Source organism: Phascolarctos cinereus, unplaced genomic scaffold (assembly GCF_003287225.1).
Source record: "Phascolarctos cinereus isolate Bilbo 61053 unplaced genomic scaffold, phaCin_HiC Scaffold_2;HRSCAF=192, whole genome shotgun sequence".
Classification (NCBI taxonomy): Eukaryota; Metazoa; Chordata; class Mammalia; order Diprotodontia; family Phascolarctidae; genus Phascolarctos; species Phascolarctos cinereus.
In genome coordinates, this window is record NW_027555625.1 from 142,301,292 (window position 1) to 142,324,341 (window position 23,050).

At 37.3% G+C, this 23,050-nt stretch overlaps 1 protein-coding gene across 1 annotated transcript in view; it reads right to left on the reverse strand.

The window, feature by feature from the left end:
* MTMR9 (myotubularin related protein 9) overlaps positions 1-23,050 on the reverse strand; it is a 46,546-nt gene that overhangs the window by 18,671 nt on the left and 4,825 nt on the right. The window contains 6 exon segments of the mRNA XM_020975710.2: positions 4,154-4,193; positions 4,196-4,314; positions 6,564-6,781; positions 8,265-8,438; positions 10,865-10,990; positions 21,804-21,912. Coding sequence (XP_020831369.1) covers positions 4,154-4,193; positions 4,196-4,314; positions 6,564-6,781; positions 8,265-8,438; positions 10,865-10,990; positions 21,804-21,912 — 786 coding nt within the window.

Genomic DNA, 23,050 nt, shown 5'->3' on the forward strand with positions numbered 1-23,050 from the left:
TGCTAAAAAGTTTAGGGTTTATTTCACTTGGCCATTTTAAAGACAATATTTTTAGCACAGTTCACCAATATTCTTGCTCATTTTCACTGATCCCATATCCATTTATCATTTAATTTTGTGTTTTTTGATGCTAGCATGGAAGATCTGATGTTTCCTCACTGCCATTACTCATACAATGCAGATGATGTGGAAATACCAGGTAAAACTTTCATCTGTGAGTAGTTTTAATCTGCATAGCAAAATCCTATCAATGTTTTAAGTCAATTAATTGTATCTGGATGAAGGGAAGATACAAAACATATGCTATACCACATAGTTACTTTGTATAAAATTGTCCACGAGTGTTTGTCAGACACAGCATCTGTCTTTCCATGAACAACAGATCATTTACCTTTTTCTTCCAAGTATTACTAGACACTTAATGGCTATTGGTCTCATAAGTCCAATACATAATTTTAGTTGCTCCAACCTAATTTTTTTCTTAATAAGGCTTTTATGTGGATACAAACAAACCCTCCCCTAGAACATCCTCCAACCTTAATTCTTTGTCGTATTCCCATTCATGCTCAGGAAAGATGTCTTATATACACATAACAGATGCAATAAATAAGCAGCCACATTAAATGCTCTGATATTTCTATGCAAAAAGGGTTAATTATATCAACTTCAGTGCTACCGGCAAGCTCCTAGAGTCAAAAGTAGAGGATGATCACACAGTCTGGCAAGTGCAAGAAAGTCAAGATAAAGTTTTGTTTTGTTTTTTCCCCACTGCAACGAACTCTGTGTGGGGAAATGGTGCAACTTCTGTTTTCTAAATAAGAACTAAACTTTCTCAAGTTCACACATCAAAATAAGAGCAAAGGCAGAAGTAAAGAATATAACAATTGTCTTTTTCTGTCTTACATAATCAATACAAGCTTAATCTCTAAACTACTCTAGGTTCCTCAGAGGATGTCCTATAAAGCAGAAAGTATTCTTAGGATGGCTATTCTTGGTTGGAATAGCACTTACTCCTCACATATGCTCTACTGCCCAGCCTGTTCTCTAAGAACAGAAGGCCATGATTCCAAAGGTTAGCCAAGGAACCACTTTTTATGCTTCTCTTGATTCACTGTTTGCATTTCAAAGTTCTTCCTTCCATCAGGAAAGCTTGGACATCCTCTCTTTAACTAATGGCCCATTTCCCCCATAGGACATTTGGGTTTTGGGATAAATTGCTATTGTTTGTAAGCCTATGTTTTGTCTTTTGGAATATGTGTTTCAAACTCTCTGCTCTTTATAATGGTGGCTACTAAATCGAGTGTGATCCTGGGTGTGGCTCCATGGCACTTGGACTCTTCTCATTCTATTTTGCATCTGCATCTGTTTGCATCTGCTGCTCTGCATTCACTAAATCTGATGCACCTGTACCTGGTATCTCTGGTGTCCACCCCCTCACCCTGTTCTCCTGCCTCTTTCTGTGTATTATCTCCCCCCATTAGATTGCAAGCTCCTTGAGGGCAGAATTATCTGTATTAATAGCATCCTCAGCACTTAGTACAGTGCCTGGAACATAATAGGCACTTAATAAATGTCTACTGAATTTTTTTCTGACAAATACTTGCAGTATTTATTCTATGACCTGGAAGTTCTGGCATGTGGCTATGATGTTCCTGAAAGTTTTAATATGGGTTTCTATTTTCACTAGGTTCTAACAGATCTCAAAAGTTTTCTCTCATGATTTCTAGAAATATAATACCCAGGGTCTTTTTAAAAAAAAAATTATTATCAATAATGATTCTTAAATTCTCTCCTCTTGATCTATTTTTCATGTTAATTGTTTTTATAAGAAATATATTTCCTTTTTTTTTTTTAAGTCTTTTGACTATAATATTTCTTCTCTCATGGGAGTTATTAACCTATTTTTGGTCCATTCTAATTTTCAAGGAAACTGATACTTAGGTAAAGTTTTATAACTCTTGTATTAAGCTGTTAATTCTAGTACCAGACAGGAGCTAAGGTAGTAGATGATGGGCAAAATCGAAGACTGAGGGCTTAGCAGGGCAAAATCAGCAACAGGATAAGGGGGGAAAGGGTCTTGAGAGAAAAGGTCAGTGTCGAGTTGGACTGATTTACCAAGGGGTCAAGATTAAGAAAGGGAGGAGAGTATAGTTAGTGCAGGGGTGATAGTTTGGAAAAGAACATGGAATAGAGGAATTGGAGGTCTTGGTTTGGATGAAAAGCAAAGTCTGGGGTTACACAGCAGAGGTAAAGGTGGAATGACAAAAGAGTGATCAGAGAAGGAAATTTCAGAGTTAATAAACATGGAAATTTATTACTGTCCTTCTGGTCTGAACTTCCAAGTTCCTGATGGCAGACTGGGTCTGAGAGACACAACTGCAGACCTGCCCTGGTTGGAATTCCAGTAAAATGCTGCTTGTCCCAGGCCTCGTTAGCTAGCTGGAAGGCTCTATGTGTTCAGCGGAACAGAGTTGCAGACTCCCCTTTGATCTCAGATCCCTGCTGTGGTTATTCAACTGCAGCTCAGATTGGGCTTGGGGCTGAATCTGAGATTCAGCTCTAGGGTCAGAGTCTTGTAGCTGTTGGCTGTCTCCCAGGCACTCTCCCTGCAAAATCAGGCCCAGTCCAAGGTATCCATGACCACTCCTTGCTGTAGGCCTCAGTGCAATTCCTGTGCTAGAAGGCTTTATGTAGGACCTTCCTGAATGGAACCCCTTTCCTAGTGCCCAAAAGCCACTACTCCCCTATCCTGACCTAAGATGAAAAAATTACTGTGGTTTTTTTTCTTCTCGTATTTTCCAATCCCTATGCAGTCTGGTATTCAATCCAGATCTTTGTTAGAGTAGTTAAGGAGGAGAGCTGGTAAGGTAACAAGCATTTATTAAGTGCTTACTATGTTTCAGGGACTGTGCTAAATGCTTTACAAATATTATCTCAGGGAGGCATTATTATGCCCATTTTACAGATGAGAAACTTAAGCAGACAGTGGTTAAGTGACTCACCCAGGACCACACAGCTAGTTAAGTTTCTGAGGCTGGAGTTGAACTACTTCAGATTCTTCCTTCTCCACCAATTTTGTTGGTTTTCCTTATTTCATTTTTGTACTTGTACTCTGATGCCTAGCACAGGGTCTGGCACATTAATAGGTTTTTAAGTCACTTTACCTCTGTCTGCCTCAGTTTCCTCAACTGTAAAATGGGAATTATAATAGCACCTATTCACAGGGTAATTGTGAGGATCCCATGAGATGATGTTTATAAAAAGAGCCTAGTACAGTGTCTGGCATGTAATAGGCACTGTACGGATGCTTACTCCTCTTTTCTTCTCCCATTTAAGAAACTGGTTTTGCAAATAATAGGTGTATACAGGATGTTCTAACTAGTCTTAATGCTATTTTAAGCTTTAACAAGTTATTATTTAATAACTTGTTAAAACTTAAAATGGTGTTAAGACTTTCTGGAACACCCTATATATGCAGGTCTGCACACACGAATATCTCATTTATTTCTAAAGGAAATAAACTGTTTACAGTAGTGCTGTGGATACAGCAAACACTTATTAGCTCTGTGACCCCAGGAAATTCACTTACTTTTGTCTTCCTCAATTATACTACTTGTAAATTGCTTTAACAAATCTTAAAAATGTTACTGCTCACTATTACTCTTCTTTTTCTTCTTTTTGTTGATGATGTTGCCTTGTGTAGCACATGAGATGAAGTAGGAAACTATGATTTGAACCAGACACAGAACTGAATGCCAACAAAAATATGTTTTCTGCCTATATTCTTATATAAATCAAGGTCTAGTCCAGGGCTTCTTAAACTTTTTCTACTGGCAACCCCTTTTCTTACCCAGCATTCCTTGGTGTTGTCTGGCCTGAGGGCATGCATGGTGCAAATTGTGCACACTGTGTGTTCAGAATCAAGGCTGCAGTGAAGTTGCACGATGCAACATGGGCAAGCGCTGCCAGGAACACCTCTGATTCATTACGCATTTGATTTATAATTAATTTTTAGTCATTGCATTTTCAGAAACCTTTTACTGCTGCCAAATTTTTTGTGACCCCCTACATGGGGTCATGACCCACAGTTTAAGAAGCACTTGGTCTAGTTAACAAGAAGAATCATATGAAAGATTCCAGAGATGAACTTTACCTGTCAATACACTGAGCAGCCAGGCAAGCGGTGGTTAAATCTCTTTGACGTGAGTCAACCAATTAGAAGCCTCTAATTTGCTAAGCCACCGGTCCATGTTATGTGATTGGTCATTACAGGCTTCTACAAGTTTTATCAAGCTCTCCTGAAGAATATGATACCTTTTGGGGAAAACAAAAATAAACAACTCAGACTGTTATTAAAAAAATAGTTGATTTTTACAAAGCACTTTAAAGTTCACAAGGTATTTTACATACATTATCTCATTTGATAATGCAGGAGCACATTAAAAACGTTTTTTAGTTCAACTGAAAATATTAAGAATTAAACATTTCTCTAGTAATAGGGGTTTTTAACTTGGGGTCTATAAACTTTCAAAAATATTTTTATATATTTCAATATATTTGGTTTCCTCTGTAATCCTATATATTTTGTTTTATGAATTTAAAAACATTATGTTGAGAAGGGATCCCATAGGTTAGGAAAGGACTCTGTGATACCAAAAATGAAAAGATCACTCACTCTTTTCATTTAGTTAAATTAAATTTTGCAGGGAGAGTGCCTGGGAGACAGCCAATTAGAGTCTTCTTTTCCCTTTGGGAAAATGCATAAATCATCAAAAAGCTAAGGCTCTGGAAAAATGGCAACCAGACTTGGAACAAAAAAAACCCCTTCTTTAATTAAGATCACTGACTTCTTTATTCCTTGAAGGGATGTTGACCCATGGAAGGGCAGCCCCCTCTTTTCTCTCCTGAAGGGATTAAGGTACTGAACTCAGGGAGGTCCCTCTGATTACTCCAAGAGAACACCAGATGGGGTGGGCAAAGAAAGAAATGAATAATTCTAAGAGAACATTAAGTGACTGTTATTCTATCAGATAAAGTATAATGTTAACCTCAAATGCTATTTTAACAGAATGTGACCTTTACCATGTTCAACATTCTTATCAATGCTATCTCAGATTGTGTTGTGGTAGAGAGATGCATGGGGGGACTATGTTAGTTTGGATATTTCTTGCTCTGAGCTAGAAACGCTTGGATTTAGAATAATGTTAAGTTAATAAAATTGCTTCTGGCAAAACTGTGCCTAAAATGCATAGTACAATATGAATATTTTTCTTTGAACTATCCTGTGGGCAGTGAGGTGACACAGTAGATCGAGCACCAAACCTGAGTTCAATCCAGCCTCAGACACTAGCTGTGTGAACATTTAATCTGCCTGCCTCAGTTTCTTCATCAGTAAAATGGGGGACAATAATAGCACCCACCTCCTAGGATTGTTTTAAGGATCAAATGAAATAATATTTATAAAGAATTTAGTACGGGGGTGGGGAGAACCCGTGGCCTTCTAGGTCCTTGGATGTGGCCTTTAGACTGAGTCCAAGTTTTACAGAATAAATCCTTTTAAGGGATTTGTTCTGTGAAGTCTGGATTCAGTCAAAGGGCCACACTTGAGGACCTAAAGGACCACAAGCAGCCTTGAGATTGAAGGATCCCCACCCCCAGTTTAGTACAATACCTGGAACACAGTAGGTACTTAGTAAATGTTTGCTTATTCCCTACTTCTCTCTCCCCAGGTGCTACTATTATTCATATATTATAGATAAGGAAACTGGGGCTCAGAGAGATTTAGTCGACCGCTCATAGTCACACAAGCTATTAAACCCCTGGAGGGAGGCTAACATACATAAGCTTAAACTTCATCTATTATAGCTTTATCAGTTCTGTCATAAATCACCACCACTAAGAATAAGAATCCAAGTACCAATACCAAAATAAATCTGCACAAGTACTCAAATGCATTAGATAAAACCTGCCATTCTCAACCACTTGTGAAGAATTTTCTGCACCTGAGATTAAAGCAAAGGCCCAGTGTTCCCTCAGTGGCCTGGGACCATCAGCCCAACCATTTGGCAACCATAGCTATTTCAGACTTCCCTGATGTTCTCCTGGCTCCAATACCTATCAGTACCAGAAGTCTGGGTCAGTGGCTCTCATCAGTTTATTCAGAAATTTTAGCAAAGACAGACAAGGGGCAAGAAGCTAGTTGAATACAAAAGTAGGTGGGCAGGACACAACAATAACACACATATGCAAAATCTATGTCTTACAGCCATGGAATTTATTAAGTCATGTCTGAAGATTACCAAGACTGACCAGGATACAATTGGCTCAGGGGAAGATTTGTGGTAATGCGCATAAGGCTGATTCAGAAAAGGACACACCTGGGATGTTCTCTTATCACCTCCCATTTCATCAAAGACTGGGAGAGAGTCATCAGTACAACTTTGGGTCTTTAAAACAACTATGAATGGGGTTTGAACAAGCAATTTCTAACTAGCTAAGAATGCACCTGTCATGATTACCTTTATTTTAAAAGACTCTATATTACCTTCTCCAGTAGGTTTTACCTCTCAATGGACTTGTGGATGCGTCTCCACTGAGGATAATGAGCCTCCTGCTCAAAACCGCCCCCCTTAGCTCTAGCTTGTTGAGCCACGTTTAGAGATCGAGTGTCAATAACATAGCCTCGTTTTCCTGCGCGAAGGGTAGCATTTATAAGTTTTTCATCTTCTTTGCATCGTCTCCCATTGGTGCTTGTGAGGGGCTGACTGCTCCGGATCATCACCTAGAAAAGATAGCATAGTTAAAAATTTCAAGAAGAGACCGCAGAATTGACAAAGAAATGAGGAGGTGAGTTAGCTGAACTGAAAAAAATTCAATATAACATGTCCAAAGGAATCTGAGTTCTTGTGAGAGGAGAGCAAAGCCAGAGTTGAAACAGTATGGTTTAGAAAAAGCTGAGAAAGCATTACACCTAATTATTTATCAAGCTTTGGACAAGGAAAGGGACTGGACCTGTGATTTCCTTGGTGCAGGGAACTCCCAGGAAAGGAAACTCCCTCTATCAATGCAGATCAGCACCTTCTCTGAAACTTAGGATAGTCTTTTTTTTTAAATAAGCTGTTTTTTAAATGGTATCCTTTATTTCTTTTTTCTTTTGGTTAGGCAATGGGGTTAAGTGACTTGCCCAGGGTCACACAGCTAGTATGTATTATGTGTCTGAGGCCAGATTTGAACTCAGGTCCTCTTGAATCCAGGGCCAATGCTCTATCCACTGTGCCACCTAGCTGCCCCCTGAAACTTATAGTCTTAAAGACTTGCTTAGTGTACTGAGATATTAAGTGACTTGTCCAGGGTCACACAGCCACAACTGTCCCCATGTATCAGAGGAGGAACTCAAACCCAGGTCCTCCTGGCTTCAAAGCCAGCTCTCTACCCACTATACCCATATAGCCATCTGTGAGATAAATGGAAAGAGTATATTTGCACTCCTTACAGGTAAGCATTATTTAGTTAGAAAACATCCTTTACACTAGACTAGAAAACAAATACACAAAAACATTTCTTACCAGCCCACTGTCTTCAATGAAGATTGTGATGTAGTAAAAGATAACATCAACCATCACAAATACTCATTTGACATGGATTTGCATCCATGGTATAATGTCTACTTTAGGAAAAGGAAAATTATCCATTTGTTGCATTTAAGATAACTGTTTCCTAGAGCACTACATAACTCCAATAATTAAAACACTTGAAAACAGCTTTAAATCATTACATCAGTTTCTTAAAACTAATAACAGATTGAATGTGGTTTACTCACTTGGCCAGGCCTTTTAAAGGGTAGTTCTTTGTGCTGTGCTCTGAAGTGAACCAAATCTGGGTTTTCTGAGCTTTAGAAGTGGAGAATGGATTAAGAAGTATGCCCTGACCACAGAATATAGTCTGCAGTTGGGTCCCTAAAGTCCAAATTTGAAAGCTAAGAGAAGGAATGATCTAGAGCAAGGGTGACAAAACTATGGCCAGAGAGCCAAATTTGCTCATGAGTAAGAACCTTGGTTTTTACCTTTTTTAATACAATAAAACATTTAAAAAAAAAGTAAAAATCGGTCTCAGTTCATGGGCTCAGTAGGATTGAGCCTTAGGCTGGTTTGCTCACCCCTGGCCTAGATAATGATAGAAATCTGAAAGGGTTAGGAGGGGGAAATACCAAATGTCATGAAAAGTATGAGGTTCTTCAGGGAATAAAAAAGCCAAACTATACTTACCATCCCATTTTTTTTATGGTAGTAACTAAGTACTGGGAAGCGCCCACCATGACGAAATGTAGCCACTTTCCTGAGGGCCTCATCATCAATGCAGCTGGGCACAGTAACAATCGGAGGGTAAGAGGGGCAGACGGTAAAATCTTTATTGACATAACTCAGCCTCCATTCATTGGTCTGTAAAATACAAATGAGAACCTTTCATGTCTGAGCCAAAATCTAAATATCACAGAATAAAAGTATCATAACAGGTAGAAGTGACACAACAGATTTCCAATGCAACACTCCATTTGAGAGGACTTCTATAGGCTTTCCCATCTCGGCCTCAATACACATTGGGGAGAGGGCAGCTCTCTCCTCCCTCTCAAAACCTGTTCTCCGGCTAACTCTTTCTATTGACTTGAATGTTGAGCCAAATCTGTCCTAGTTGGGGCAGCTAGGTGGCGCAGAGGATACAGCACTGGCCCTGAAGTCAGGAATACCTGAGTTCAAATCTGGCCTTGGACCAAACACTTGACACTTACTAGCTGTGTGACCCTGGGCAAGTCACTTAACCCCAACTGCCTAAAAAAAAACCAAAACAAAACACAAAACAAAAAAAAAAAACCAATCTGTCCTAGTCACTCCAACTTACTGGTTCTGACCAAGCTTTCTATGCAAATACCAAACAAATCTGCTTCCCTTTCTATATGGCCCATCTTCAACTATCTTATCTCCCATTAGTCTTCATAAAATTAAAATTTTTATGAACTCAATTTAGATTTGAAGGAAAGAATACGAATGAATTATATGAGTTAAAAATGTATTTCATTTTGTAGGTATAGGCTCATAAAGGATTATGATATATGCTCACAAATCAGACAGTTCTGGTCTATAGGTTACCCATTAGGTAAGATAAATATCTACACTCTGAGAAATATAACTTGGAGGTGAGTGTAATCAAAGAATAAATTAGCAAGAGATTTTAAAAGGCTCCCCTCCTCAAAGTTTCTTTATCATAAAAAATATTAAACTCCGATTCACAACACTTAGGTCATAAGTGACCTCACTAGACCAAGACAATTGGAGAAATCTGGCAAGCATTAAGCAATATAAAATTATAGAAAAAACTTATTTAAATCTTATTTTCCTATTTAAGTTTTCATATTTTTCTTTTATCATCACTAAGGAACTATATAATTTCATTTCTACTTTTTCTACTGTGGAAACTCAAACTTTTATTTTTATCTAATATATTCTCCACTTTGCCCTCTTTTTCTTATCTTTCATTGTTAAGTTAGCTATAAAGACAGTTTAATATTATTTGTAGCAGGTCAGGGACTGAATTGCTAAAATTATATCAAACGGGTATCTTAGTGCTGATCAGGTCATTTTCCCAGGTTTCACACTAAGGTTGAAATGAAGTATACACTTCTTAGAGATTTAGGGTTACTATAATTACCGAGTATTTCCCTTTGTTCTAACACTAAAGAATTTTCAAATAATATTGACCTTCATGATTTATTGGAATTAAAGGTAACTCTTCCATTATAAGTCATCCAGTAGCAAGAAATGTTAGATAGTTTTGCTGTGATCTGCTCATACAAATCAGCATGAAGTGGTTTTTTAATATGATCAAGAAATTAGAATTATAAAACCTCAAAATCAAATTTGATTCTGCATTGAAAATTAACATTTTCTGTTGATGAAATGCCTCAAAAGGAGCTATCGGTTTAAAAGAAAACAAAAAAACCCCAAAAAACCAATCTTTTAGACTCAGATCAGTAATTAAGCATGGACATGGCTATATTAAAGAAAGATGAGAATAAGCACTTTATAGAGCACCTACTATATTCCAGGCTAAATGCCTGTGCTACACGCTTTACAAATATCATCTCATTTGATCCTCACAACAACTCTGTGAGGTAGGTACCATTATTATCATCCCCATTTTACAACAGGGGAAATTGAGGCAGTATCACACAACCAGTAAGTGTCTCAGACTAGATCTGAACTCAGGGGTCTTCCCGACTCCAAGCCCAGTGTTCCATCCACCGCATCACCCAGCTGCCTCACATATTGTCTTCCTCATTCATAATAATACGTACTACAGGTGCTCCTAAAAAAAAAAAAACACCACCAAACCAAAGAGCTCATTTCTTGCAAAATATTTTCCTGTGTTGCAAAGACAATCACTATAAGTTAAACACTGTAATACTGAAACTCTCCATGGAAACTAAGAGCTCTTAGCTACAGGAAATACCACTAAAGACTGGTGAGTATCATCATCAAAGAAAAGGATGACTAGGAAGAAAATGTGTGAGTAAGAGTAACAGTTTAACTACTGGACAGCCCACATTCTCCACCTGTACTCTGAAAAATTACATAAAATGGCACATAAGATATTCAGGGTAAAGTTAACCCCCCACTGGAAGAAAATAAATTAAGCTTCTCTATTTAGAACTAACAGATTTATTTCTAAGTGATAAAGTTTATTACAAAAGTCTTTTTGAGGGTTCAAGGAAATCAGTTCCCCCCCCTTTTTTAAAAAGATGAATAAGGGTACATTTCAAAGGGCAGCACTCTCAGCTTCAATTAGGCATGATTCTCAAAAAGTGACTTACAATTGAGGAGAAGAGCTCAAATTCTCTTTCAGGAAGAAATGTATGCCAGCCATCTTCTACCACTTCAAACATGGGTCGGTAAAAGAAAGGATACATCAGAGTGATGGAGTCCAAGGTTGACAAAGCCTAGATGAAAACAAAGCAACATCTGAGAAATTGAAGAAGCCAGTTTTACTTTTCATGAAAAAGATGTCATGGCTTATACTTGGCCTGATTTAACAATGGATCTGAAAAGCCAAAGTAAAAACAACAATAATGATAATAACTAATATTTATATAGTGTATTAAAGGTTTGCAAAGCTATCTTTATATACTATATCATATGGTCATCACAAGTCAGGTAAATAAGCATTCATTAAATGCCTACTATGTGCCAGGCACTGTGGATACAAGTAGAAGCAAAACAGTCCCTCTCCTAAAGGAGCTTACATTCTAACAGGACAGACGTCATGTAACCCTTGTTTCTCCCATACACACACCATCTCTTAACTAGGGCATATTTGCTGGCTATCCACCATATGTGGAACTCTCTTTTTCTTCGTTTCTGACTCCTGGCTTCCTTTAAGTCTCAACTAAAGTTGCACATTCTACAAGGAGACTCTCCCAGTCCTCCTTAACCTTGGTGCCTTCCCTCTGAAATGACTTCTAATTTATCTGGCATATATCTTGTTTGCCAGGTCTTCCTAACTCTAAGTTCAGTACTGTATCCACTATTCTACATTAGTCTAGACTTGTAGTTTATGAAATCAATAAAAAGAAGTTTCATTCAAAATAATTACAAAATGCCTCCTCCAATCCCCTTTAATTCTAGTGCTCTACTTCTGTTGATTATTTCTAATTTTCCCCTCTATAGCTTGTTTGTACATAGTTTTTACATGTTGTCTCTCTAATTAGACTGAATTTCTTCAGAGCAGATTGTCTTTTATTATTTACCTTTCTTTTGTATTCTGTGCTTAGCATAGTGACTGGCACGTAGTCAGCCTGATAATTCAATTTACCGAAACACATACAAAAACAAAGGGAGAAAAATGACAGGATACTCACTTCTCATAGGTATGTCATACCCAATATAACAAAAATGACAATACTACACAATTTACAGATTTATTGCTAATACCAAAGGGGATATAAAAAAAAACTAGATAAAATACAGCAAAATTCATATGGAAAAACATGAGGTGTAGAATCTTAATAGAGAATGAAAAAATTATGAATGAAGAGAGCTTAGTATTAGCAGATCTTAAACTATATTATAAAGCTATAGTCATCAAAACGATCTGATAATGATTAAGAAACAAAGGAGAACAGTGGAACAGATTAAATAAGCAAGAAGCAGCAGCAATCCAAAACAGGAGCCTAGCATTTGATAAACTTAAGAACATTAGTTACTGGGAGAAGTCCTCTTTTTGACAAGAACTGTTGAGAAAACATTAAAGCAGTTTGTCAGAACAGACCAACATCTTGTACTTTATTATCACAGATCTAGAGCTGGAAGAAACTCTAGTTGTCATGTAGTCCTATCCCCGATTTTCATGAGAAAATTACAGCCATATGCCACATTAATCTAAAGCAGATATAAGACTAAATTAAAAAGGTCATACTACATAAAAATTATAAGAGCATGAGATCTGTTACTTTTAGTGACCATGGATAGGAAAATTCCTAACTATACAAAGGATGAAGGAGATCATAATAACAAAACAGGCAATTTTGATTACATAAAATTTAAAAGCTCTTGCACAAATAAAATTTAGATAGAATTAGAAAACAATAGAAGGGGAAAAATGTTTGCACTGCATATCAATTGACCAACAATTATTTATTAAGTGCTTACAACAAGCCATGCAAGGTGCATACAAATGCAAAGACAGACACAATCTTCATTTGCAAGCAGCTTATATTCCACTGTGGACAAATAAGTATAGACAAAATATAAAGAAAATAATTACAAATAAATATGAAGCAGAGGAAAAACACAAGAAAATACAAAGGAGGAAAGACAGTAGTAGATGGGGATCAGAAAAGGCTTCACATAGGAGAAAGTGGTACTTCAATAGAGTCTAGAAGGAAGAGAGGAACTCTGTGAGGCAGAGGTTAGGAGGGAGTACAATCCAGGTGTATGGGACAGCCAGGGCAGAAAGGTGAAGGGAAATGGGTGTTGTGTTTGAGGGTGATGTAGTATTATGTTTGAGGAGCAGAGAGAATGCCACTTTGCCTAGATTGTAAAGAGTGGTAATGATGGGGTATGGGCCCAAGCCAAGAACTTTGCCCCTCACCCTAAAAAGAATTTGGGTCCCATTTGTCTATGTGGCCCAGAAAACCCTTTAACTTTCTTTGACCTCACAAAATGGTCTCAAGTACTGCCTGAGGCTATAATCCACTCAACTGGCCTTTCCTTATCTCTTATTCATTTTCCTATCAACTGGCCTTAACACCTAGGCCCCATCTCCCTTTGATACCATAATGAAGCCTAGTATATTTCCTCTCTTTGATCTTATCCAGACCCCATTCAACCTCTTCCTTCCCTATCTTCCAGTTCTTTGTTACCCTAATAAGGCCTAGCCCTGCACTGGAGACCCCATTCATCCTCTCAGACACTCCCATCGGGATTCTCCCTAAAATCCTCCCCTAGTCACCCCAGCTTCAGGATCCTCCTCCCAAGCCCCTCCTCCAAACACCCCAAATTACTTGACTGTATATAAGATTCATCCTGGCCCCCATTTAAACAGTGAGATTTCCTCATGCCCACTCATCCTTAGGGGCTTCACTAATGTTCAGCTTCCTTAAAAGTCTGGGTTGTATGGTTCATCTCTAACAAAACCTTGTCTTTGGCTGAAAGAAGACTTGGGTTGAATTCATTCAGGCAGGAGTCGAGTGTCATGATTTCAGGGTTCCAGCACCCCTAGCACCTTCACCTTAACAGTAAGAAGAGTTATCTATAATGTCTTCGGAGACATAAATTGGAAAGATAGGCTGCGGCTAAGTTATGAAGGGCTTTAAAAGCTAAAAAGAGAAGTTTATATTTTCTCCTAGAGGCAATAGGAAGCCCCTGGAGTTTTTACCGAGCAGGAAAGTGACATGGTTATTGAGTATAACTTGACCTAAAATGATAATGTATGAGTCAGAACAAGGGATCAGATTTGAGAGATGCCATGGAAGATTAAACAGCAAGAAAGCAGTTAGGGAGTTCAGGATATTGCCTGGGTTAAGAATATAGGAGTTTGGGGAAAACAAAAACAAAACAAAAACAGTGGCTTCAAAAGGCATGAGGGAAATTTGGAAGAGGGGTCAGTTTAGGGAAAAAGATTATGAGCTCTGTTTTGGACATGCTGAGTTTGTGCTAAGCACTGGGGATACAAAGAAAAGCCAAAGACAGTCCCTGCTGAAGGAGCTCAGTTGAATGTGGGAGATGATAAGCAAACAATTACATACAAACAAGTTATATACAGGATAAAATGGGATAAATCAAAATGAGAAGGGTACTCACATTACAAGGGATAGGGAAAAGCTTGGTATTTTAGCTGGGACTTAAAGGAAGCTAGTAAGCCCAGAGGCAGAGATGAGAGAGGGCATTCCAGGTATGGGGGAAAGGCAGTGAAAATGTCCAGTCATTATTCAATGGATGGTCTTGTTCTAGGAACAGCAACAAGGTCAGTGTCTTGGATCAGAGTAGGTGGCAGAGGGTGGAGGAGGTATAAGATATAAGATTGAAAAGGCAAGTGCCGCCAGATTATGAGGGGCTTTGAACGCCAAATACAGAATTTTATTTTTGATTCTGGAGGTAACAGAGAGCCATGGGAGTTTACTAAATAGTGGATAGATTTGGTCAGACTGGTGCTTTAGGAAGATTCACTCTGAAAGCTGAGTGGAGGATGGACCGAAATGGGAAAAGACTTGTGGTAGGCAGACTAACCAGCAGGCTATTTCAACAATCCAGGCATGAGGTGGTAAGGGTCAGCACTAGGGTGGGAGCAGTATCAGAGAAGAAAAAGGGGCATATGCAAGAGATGTTACTAAGACAAAAACTGACAGGCCTTGGCAACAGATTGGATATGGTGGGGAGGGAGGATGAGGCATCAAGAATGACACCTACATAGTAAGCCTGGGTGACAAGGAGAATGGTGGCACCCTCAACGGTACTGTGGAAGTTAGGAAGAGGGAAGGGTTTTGGGTGAGTGGGGGGGAGAGAATGAGTTTATTTTTGGCTGCATAAGTAATTTGAGAATCATTAGCACAGAGACGGTAACTGAATCCACGGGCACTGATGAGATCAACTAGTGAAACAATATAGAAGAAGAAGACAAGAGGGCTCAGAACAGGACAATCACAGTGAGCAGGCGTGACCTAGGTGAAGAAGCAGCAAAGGGGACCAAGAAGGAGCACTCAGGTAGGTAGGAGAACTAGGAGAGGTCAATGTCATGAAAATCTAGAGAGAAGAGAGTGTCAAGGAGAAGAAGGTGATAACTGACAGTGTCAGAGGCTGCAGAGAAGTCAAGAAGGATGAGGACTGAGAAAGGACGATTAGATCGAGCAGTTTAGGGATTATTAGTAACTTTGGAGAGAGCAGTTTTGGTTGAATGATGAGGTCAGAAGACAGACTGTCAAAGCTTAGGAAGCCAGTGAGAGGGGAGGAAGTGAAGGCACCTACTGCAGACACCCTTCTCAAGTAGTTTAGCCACAAAAGGGAGGAAAGTTATGGGAAGATAAGTAGTGGGAATAGAGGGATCAAGTCAGGTTTTTTTGAAAACAGGGAAACATGGGCATGTTTGTAGGCAACAGAGAAGCAGCAGACTGAAGACAAGTGAGAGAATGGGGATGTGAGAGGAGGCAATCTGCTAGAGAAGCGGTATGAAATGGGATCACTTGTGTATGTAGGGAGGCTGGCCTTGGCAAGAATAAGGGCTACTTTATTACATGAGATATGAGTGAAGGAGAACATAACAGCAGAAGGCATGCTGGGTGATATGAGACAAGGAGGAAGAAGAAGACTTATTACTTCAGTTAATTAATCAACAAGCATTTATCTAGTGCTTACTATGTGCCAGGTACTATAGGGAAGAGAGATACAAGTACCAAAAAACTAAACAATCCCTACAAGCAAAGATCTTACATGCTAATCAGGGAAACAAGGACATACATAGGTGTGTGGAGAATAAGTATAAAGTAGTTCAATACAAGATTTTTCAGAGGAAGGGCACTAGCAGGAAGACTTTCCTACCAATGATGAAAAAGATGGAATCAGTAGAATCAGGGAAAGAACTGACTACAGGTATAGTAGCCGGGCCAAAAATGCATATTATACTTTTCTGGTTTGAACCTGTGATCAATGTAGCCACCAGCTTGACAGGCAAAAAACACCAACACTTCTACTTGTTATGATTATGTTTTCTATCCCAGCTTTGTAGAAGATGTTCCCCCCCCACCATAATCTGATATTGAAAGAACTAAAGCCATTCTGTATATTTAATATAAATTTATATAAGTTTATAAATAATATTACATATTTATGTAAATATATGAATTTTATATATTATATAACATAAAAATTCATATAAATAAATATTTAAAATATATATTTAATATTCAATGGTCCAGAAAATTCTCAACAGACAGAACAAATGCACTTAAAGATTTCTGAAACTATCTAAAACCTATGTGTTCCTTCACTTTTTATTGTTGTTCAGCCTTGTCTAACTCTTCATGATTCCTTTTGGGCAAAGATACTGGAGTGGTTTGCCATTGCCTTCTCCAGGTCATTTTGCAGAGGAGGAAGTATTAAGTGACAAGCCCAGGGTCACACCAGTACTAAGTGTCTGAGGCCACATCTGAACTCAGATCTTCCCAACTCTAGGCCAGTGCTCTATCCACTGTGCCATTTAGCTACCCCAAGGGCTCCTTCATTTACTAGACTATAGTGTCTATAATTAAAAAAGAACTGGAAATATACCTATGTTGAACCAACCTAAATAGGAAAGGGCTTCAAGCCCAGCTCATTCTTTTCATTATGTTGTAAGTGATTTAGGGATAGTTATTTCCAAATAAAGTGCTGGATTTGATGACCCCAGAGCTCCCTCCCAGGTCCATGGTAATTAATGTAGCCAAAATAACCAACTGGCTTAATTCAAAGTCTATAGCTGACAAACTGGTTAGCATATGGAGCTCAAGGTAGCCAAAGTCATGGAATCCTTATATGGAAGTGTTACAACAAGCTTGGTCAGAGGTAACATCTTCAAATCCAGACAAACAGATCTCACAAATGCATGCATGCTTAAGGGAGACCAGGTAATAGTACAGATAGATAAATACAAATCCTATCCCAATACTGGAACAAAACATATCTTATTAAAGCAAGATAGCAGTACATTTCTCTATAAAGATAACTTGATTGATACTTTGACATTTACTTATTAAATGGACCCATTCTAGAAGTGGTGCCAACTATTCCAACTTACAGTAGAGGGGAAAGAGGGCAAGTCATTTAACATCTTGGGCCTCAGTTTCCTCATCTATAAAATGAAAAGGCTGGACTAGATGGCCTCCAGATCCCTTCTAGCTCTAGATCTACGATCCTATAAGTTCACTAAATAACCACACAATGGAACTAAATGAAGACTAACCAGTTTACCCTCTAATTTTTATCCCAAATCCATTCAACGTGATCATAGTTCCTCTATTCATTGTGGTATGGAATTTTTTTTTTAAGGCATAAAAATTTTAATAGTAGTTTGCTCTTCCTGCCCCCTTTTAATATAAGGGGCAATAACATTCTCAACACAAAACCTGCACTTAGACAAATAATGGAAAATCAGAGAAAATAATCCATGTATTTCTAAAATTATTCAGAAAAATATAGTGCATATTATGTTAATCACTATAACTTGTTTTAAGTAAGACAATTTAAAAACCAGAAGTGGACCACAAGAATTCATTTAAATGGGATATGTTATATGTGATATCTCAGAATAAATTTTAAATTACTCATACAGCAGGTTAACAGAAAGAGATAAGATAAATAAGGGTGGATTATTCATTTTACAAAAAAGACTGTTCGCATTAGAAAAGGATTCACTGTAAGTTACCTTTAAATAGCAAACTCTCCTAAAGCATTTATGAGATACCTCAGTTTGATTTACATTTAACCTTCTAGGTATGTCTACTTATAAAGCCAGGCACACCAGTACTTTTAAATGTCTTTACTGATTAAAAAAAAAGTTTTTACAACACTTTTATTTCTGAACTGTTGCTTTTTACCCCTCTGAGAGAATCACCTCTCATAACAAAGAAAACAGAGGCAAGAAATAGTTCAAAACTAACCAACATATCAACCAAGTACATATTATGTGAAGTGTTCCATACTTATGTTTCCCTCATCTCCATAAAGAAGGGAGGGAAAGGGGAAGCTAGGTGGCACAGTGGATAGAACAGCAGCCCTGGAGTCAGGAGGACTTGAGTTCAAATCTGGCCTCAGACACTTACTAGTTGTGTGACCCTGGGCAAATCACTTAACCCCACTGCCCAGTAAAAAAAAAAAAACCACAATAAAATAAAATAAAAAAAGGGAAGGAAGCAGAGTTCTCATATCTCTTCTTGTGATGGTCATTACAAATTTATAGCAGTAAGTTGTTTTTTTTTTTTGTTGTTCATTCCATATATACTACTGTAGTAAGAGTACAAATTGTCTTCTTGGTTCTGCTTACTTCACTTTTCATTAGTTCATTCACATCTAACATCCACGTTTCTCTGTGTTCATCATTTCTTACAATATAGAAATAACTTATTACATTCATGTTCCACAACACCTTTAGTTACTCCCCAATTTATGGGTATCTGCTTTGTTTCCAGATACCAATAGAAAACACGATGCTATAAATATTTTGGTGTATGCAGGACCTTTTTTTTGTTTTTAAATTACTGTCTTGGAGTACATGTCTCCCAATGAAATCTCTATAGCAAAAGGTCCCTAAATAAAAACTGTTACATCATTAAAAAAAAAAACTGAGGGGGAAAATGGATGGAGACACCATTCACAATATAGCTGGGAAAGAATCCTTAACTAAAAAAGAGAGAAAGGAGATCACAAGGGTAAAATAAACGGTACTTATTACATGAATCTGAAAAGCTTTTGCATAAATAAAACATAGCCAGGATAAGAGAGCAACTAACCGAGAAAAAAATCTATACTATCTATCTCTGATAAAGGTCCAAGATACATGTAGGGAATTAATTCGTTTAAGAGGCCAAAAGTCTTTCCCTAAAAGATAATTAGTCAAAGTAAACAAGCAGTTCTTATTCCAAATTGTGTTTCTTATGACATACTCAAAAGAAAAACAAATGGAACTCAGCAACTGTTATGTCACAGAACATTAAAGAAGACTTCAATGATCATGTAAGTTCCAATGCCTCTACTTTTTTTAATGTTCTATTAAAAATTTAGCTGTGACCAGCAGTACAACTCAACTTGCTTTGTAACTATCTGTATTTAAATTAATTTGAACATAGCATGTATCTCAATAGTATTTTGGTAACTTCTAAAACCCCATCAGAATTTTTGGTCCATTCATTCTCATTCACTTTTCCTCAAGTGGTCGTGAGTGTTTCTTCCAGTTTTGTTTTTTCCACTTTGCATTATTTCATAAAAGTTTCCCCCAGATTTCTTGATATTCCTAATACTTGGTCTTAAATGCATCACACTTTTAAAAACTTTACTATCTTGTATTTAAGTCACCTTCATTTCCAAATTTGTTCCTCCTCTTTCTCTATCTAGAGAGCCATCTCTTTTAATAAAGAGAAAAAAAGCAGTTATCCAAAACAAATCGATGCATAAACCAAGTCTCAAATTACAGGCAATGTTCTGCATCAAGCTGCCTACTTTTCCAAAGAAGGGACATAAGTGCATTTTCTCTTCTTCAGAGTCAGCCTTGCTCATTGTAATTATACTGCAGTTAGTTTCCACTTTTAAAAAAATTTAGATTATAATCATTGTGTACGTTTTCTGGTTTTCCTTTAATTTGTATCATCATTTAACTGACTGCTTTTTGTGAATTCTTCATAGTCTTGTTTCTTTTGGTGAAGTAATATTCTATAACATTCACGTACCATAATTTGTTTAGCCATTCCCCAATCCATGGACATCTACTTTGTTACCACAAAAAAGCTGCTGTAAATATTTTAGTGTACATGGGACCTTTCTTTCTATCTCTAAACTTGTAATATATGGCTAGCAATGGACTCTTTCTCTGAATATGGGCATTTTAGTAATTTTCTTTGCATAATTCTGAATTGGTATCTAGAATGGTTGAATCAATTCAAAGTTCCACCAATAGTATGTATGTCTTTCTACAAGCCTATCAATCTGACTATTTTTATGTTTTGTCAACTTTAATTTCCTGGCTGTGACCTCAGAATTATTTTGATTTATAGCTCTCCTATTATTAGTGAGTTGAAAAAATCTTTCATATGGTAATTAATAGTTTGCAGTTCTTTTTTAGAACTGTGTGTCCATACCCATGGCATAAACCATTGGGGAATGACCCCTGTCTTATGCATTTGTGCTAATTTCCTATATAACTTGGATTATTAATTCACTATCTCACCACAGAGGATCCTCCAAATCTTTTCACCGATCTTTACTTCCCTATCCCCACCCTCTCTGCTGAGATCCATGTCTCAGATTTAACTGGGAAAAAAAAAAGCCATTTATCAAGAGCTCCCTCTTTTCTCCTCCTCATCTCGTATTACCCATATACCTTATGCCACTATCTCCCATCCTTCACTCCTGTCTTACATTAGGAGGTGGTTTGCAAACTCCTCCACATGTAAAAGTGATACTATTCCATCCTACTTTTTCTAGCAGATTGCCCCCTCTAGCATCCTCATTCTCTCACTTATCTTCAGTCTCTCCCTGTCTATTGGCTGCTTCTCTGTTGCCTATCAACATCCCCATATTTCCCCATTCTCAAAAAAACCTCACTTGATCCATCTGTCCCCACCATTTATCGTTGCACACTCTCCTCCCTTTTGTGGCTGAACTCCTCGAGAATCTCCCAAATCAACAGATTCCTTTTTTACCTGAATTACCTTAATTTTGTTTCTGCAAAAGCCTTTCAGTATCATGTTACTGAAATTACTGATTTTATCTTTCATGATCAAGTTTTCTCCTTTGGTTAAGAACTTCCCCCTAACTGTAACTATGAAAGGTACTTGATCTGCTTCTGAATTTTTTATGATCTGACCTTAAACATTTAGGTCAGACATACATTTTTAGGTTATTATTTAAGTATTTCCATGTCAGAAATTTAGGTTGTTGATTTCCCCCCAACCTAATTCTATATAATAGTGCCATGAAAATCTTTGAACAGATATTTCTTTTTGATAACACTTTCAGGGTACAGTCTCATCAGTAGAACTACTAAGTCAGAATGATCATTTTTATAACTTTTCCTGTGTACTGCTAGATTGTTCTCTAAAAAGATTCGAAAAGTTCCCAATTCTACTAGTCACAAAGCCATATTGCTTCTTTCACAACCCTACCAGCACTGTATTTTCTTCCTTTTCATTATTTTTGTCAACTGGAAGCCAACTGCTCCATTTTAAAGATATGGAAACTGAGACTCAAAAAGGGCAAGCAACTTCCAAAATGAAAGAGTGAGTGCCAGAACTGGGACTCCAAAAAGAATGTATGGGGACTTTTCACTTCAGATAAAGACAATTAAAACCTCTTAGAAGCCAATAATTTCTTGGAATATGTTTGTAACACTGAATCAGGGTTAGGAACTTAAGATAAGTATTGAACCTTACAAAGAAGGACACATTACACCGACAGATGCTTTAGCTCTCTAAGTCATATAGTAGGACCCCGATTATTTGCAGGTGTCCTGCATTTAAGTAAGATTCTTTTTTCTCATTTCCTTAACCAAAGCTTGTTTGACACAGCTCTTACCTCAATGGAGCTTGCAATATTCAAACATTCTTCCATTCCAGGAATGTCCAACTGAATAATCCGCAGATCTTTGCATTTTATAATTATCGTACCCAATGATCCCACGAACCTGAAATACAGTACACCATGCTCAAGGACAAACAGAAACATCGTTTTAAGTAGAAAACTCCAATCTGTGAAAAAGTACTCATCTAACTATTCAACACTACTAATAACTACAAAGCCTTCTTTCTGAAAAGACGTGTCATACAATAAAATCTAAACTCAGACTAATTGGGGGAAGGGAATCCATAAAAAGTATTTTCAAACAAATATGTTGTTACTTTAAAATATACACAAAGTAATTCAAATTAGGCTAACTCACATAGTAGACTTCATTAGGAAACTTGATATTAAAAATAGATAAGAACGATTTACCGTAACTGTTTATTCCTGAAAGATACTTCCAAAATTCAGTACAATTCCTCCACAACTTATTTATACTACTTTGTACTCTGGAAAAAAATTTTTAAAAAAACAAGAAAAACTTCAGAAAGGCCCCATGTTAGTTACAAAAAATATAAATTAGTGAAGTCCAAATTAATTAAGTTTTATTGAATTAGAGTTTTTCTTGCTGACATCTCAGGGCTTTTCCTTTGCCAATATTCAATCCCAACTTTTTCCCATTAACAATTTTTGATGCTATCTTTGTCACGAAAGTGACAGAATCTGAGCTAAGCCCTAAAGGATGGCTATGACTGGGAAGAAGAGAATAATATTTTAATCTAGGGCACGAATTAATATAAGCAAAGGTTTATAGTTAGGAATGGGTATGGTAACAACAGAGGGAAATAGAACAGAAAGTTCATGAAAAATGTGGATACTTGGGTTCAAAAGTTAGTAAAATTAATCAAATAATAACATACGTCAGATTGGAGGTAAAAAACACTGAAGAAAAGGAGACCAGTTAAGGAGCTGTTTGAGTAGTCTAAGTATAAAGTCATCAGGTCATGAACTAGGGTGATAGCAGTGAGGATAGAGAATGGGCAGATATAAAAGATATTTCAAAACAATAATTAACAGTATTTAGTAACATTGAATATACGGAAGAAAGAAGAAAGAACCCCAGTGATTAATCAGGCAGTTTCAGTATTAAAATGACTATATAGACAAGGCCAAGGAAAAAGTTGTTGGATTACTTTATATAAATAATATGCTTTAATTAGATCTACAATGTACTACTCCTGTGGGTTATCCATCAAGGAACA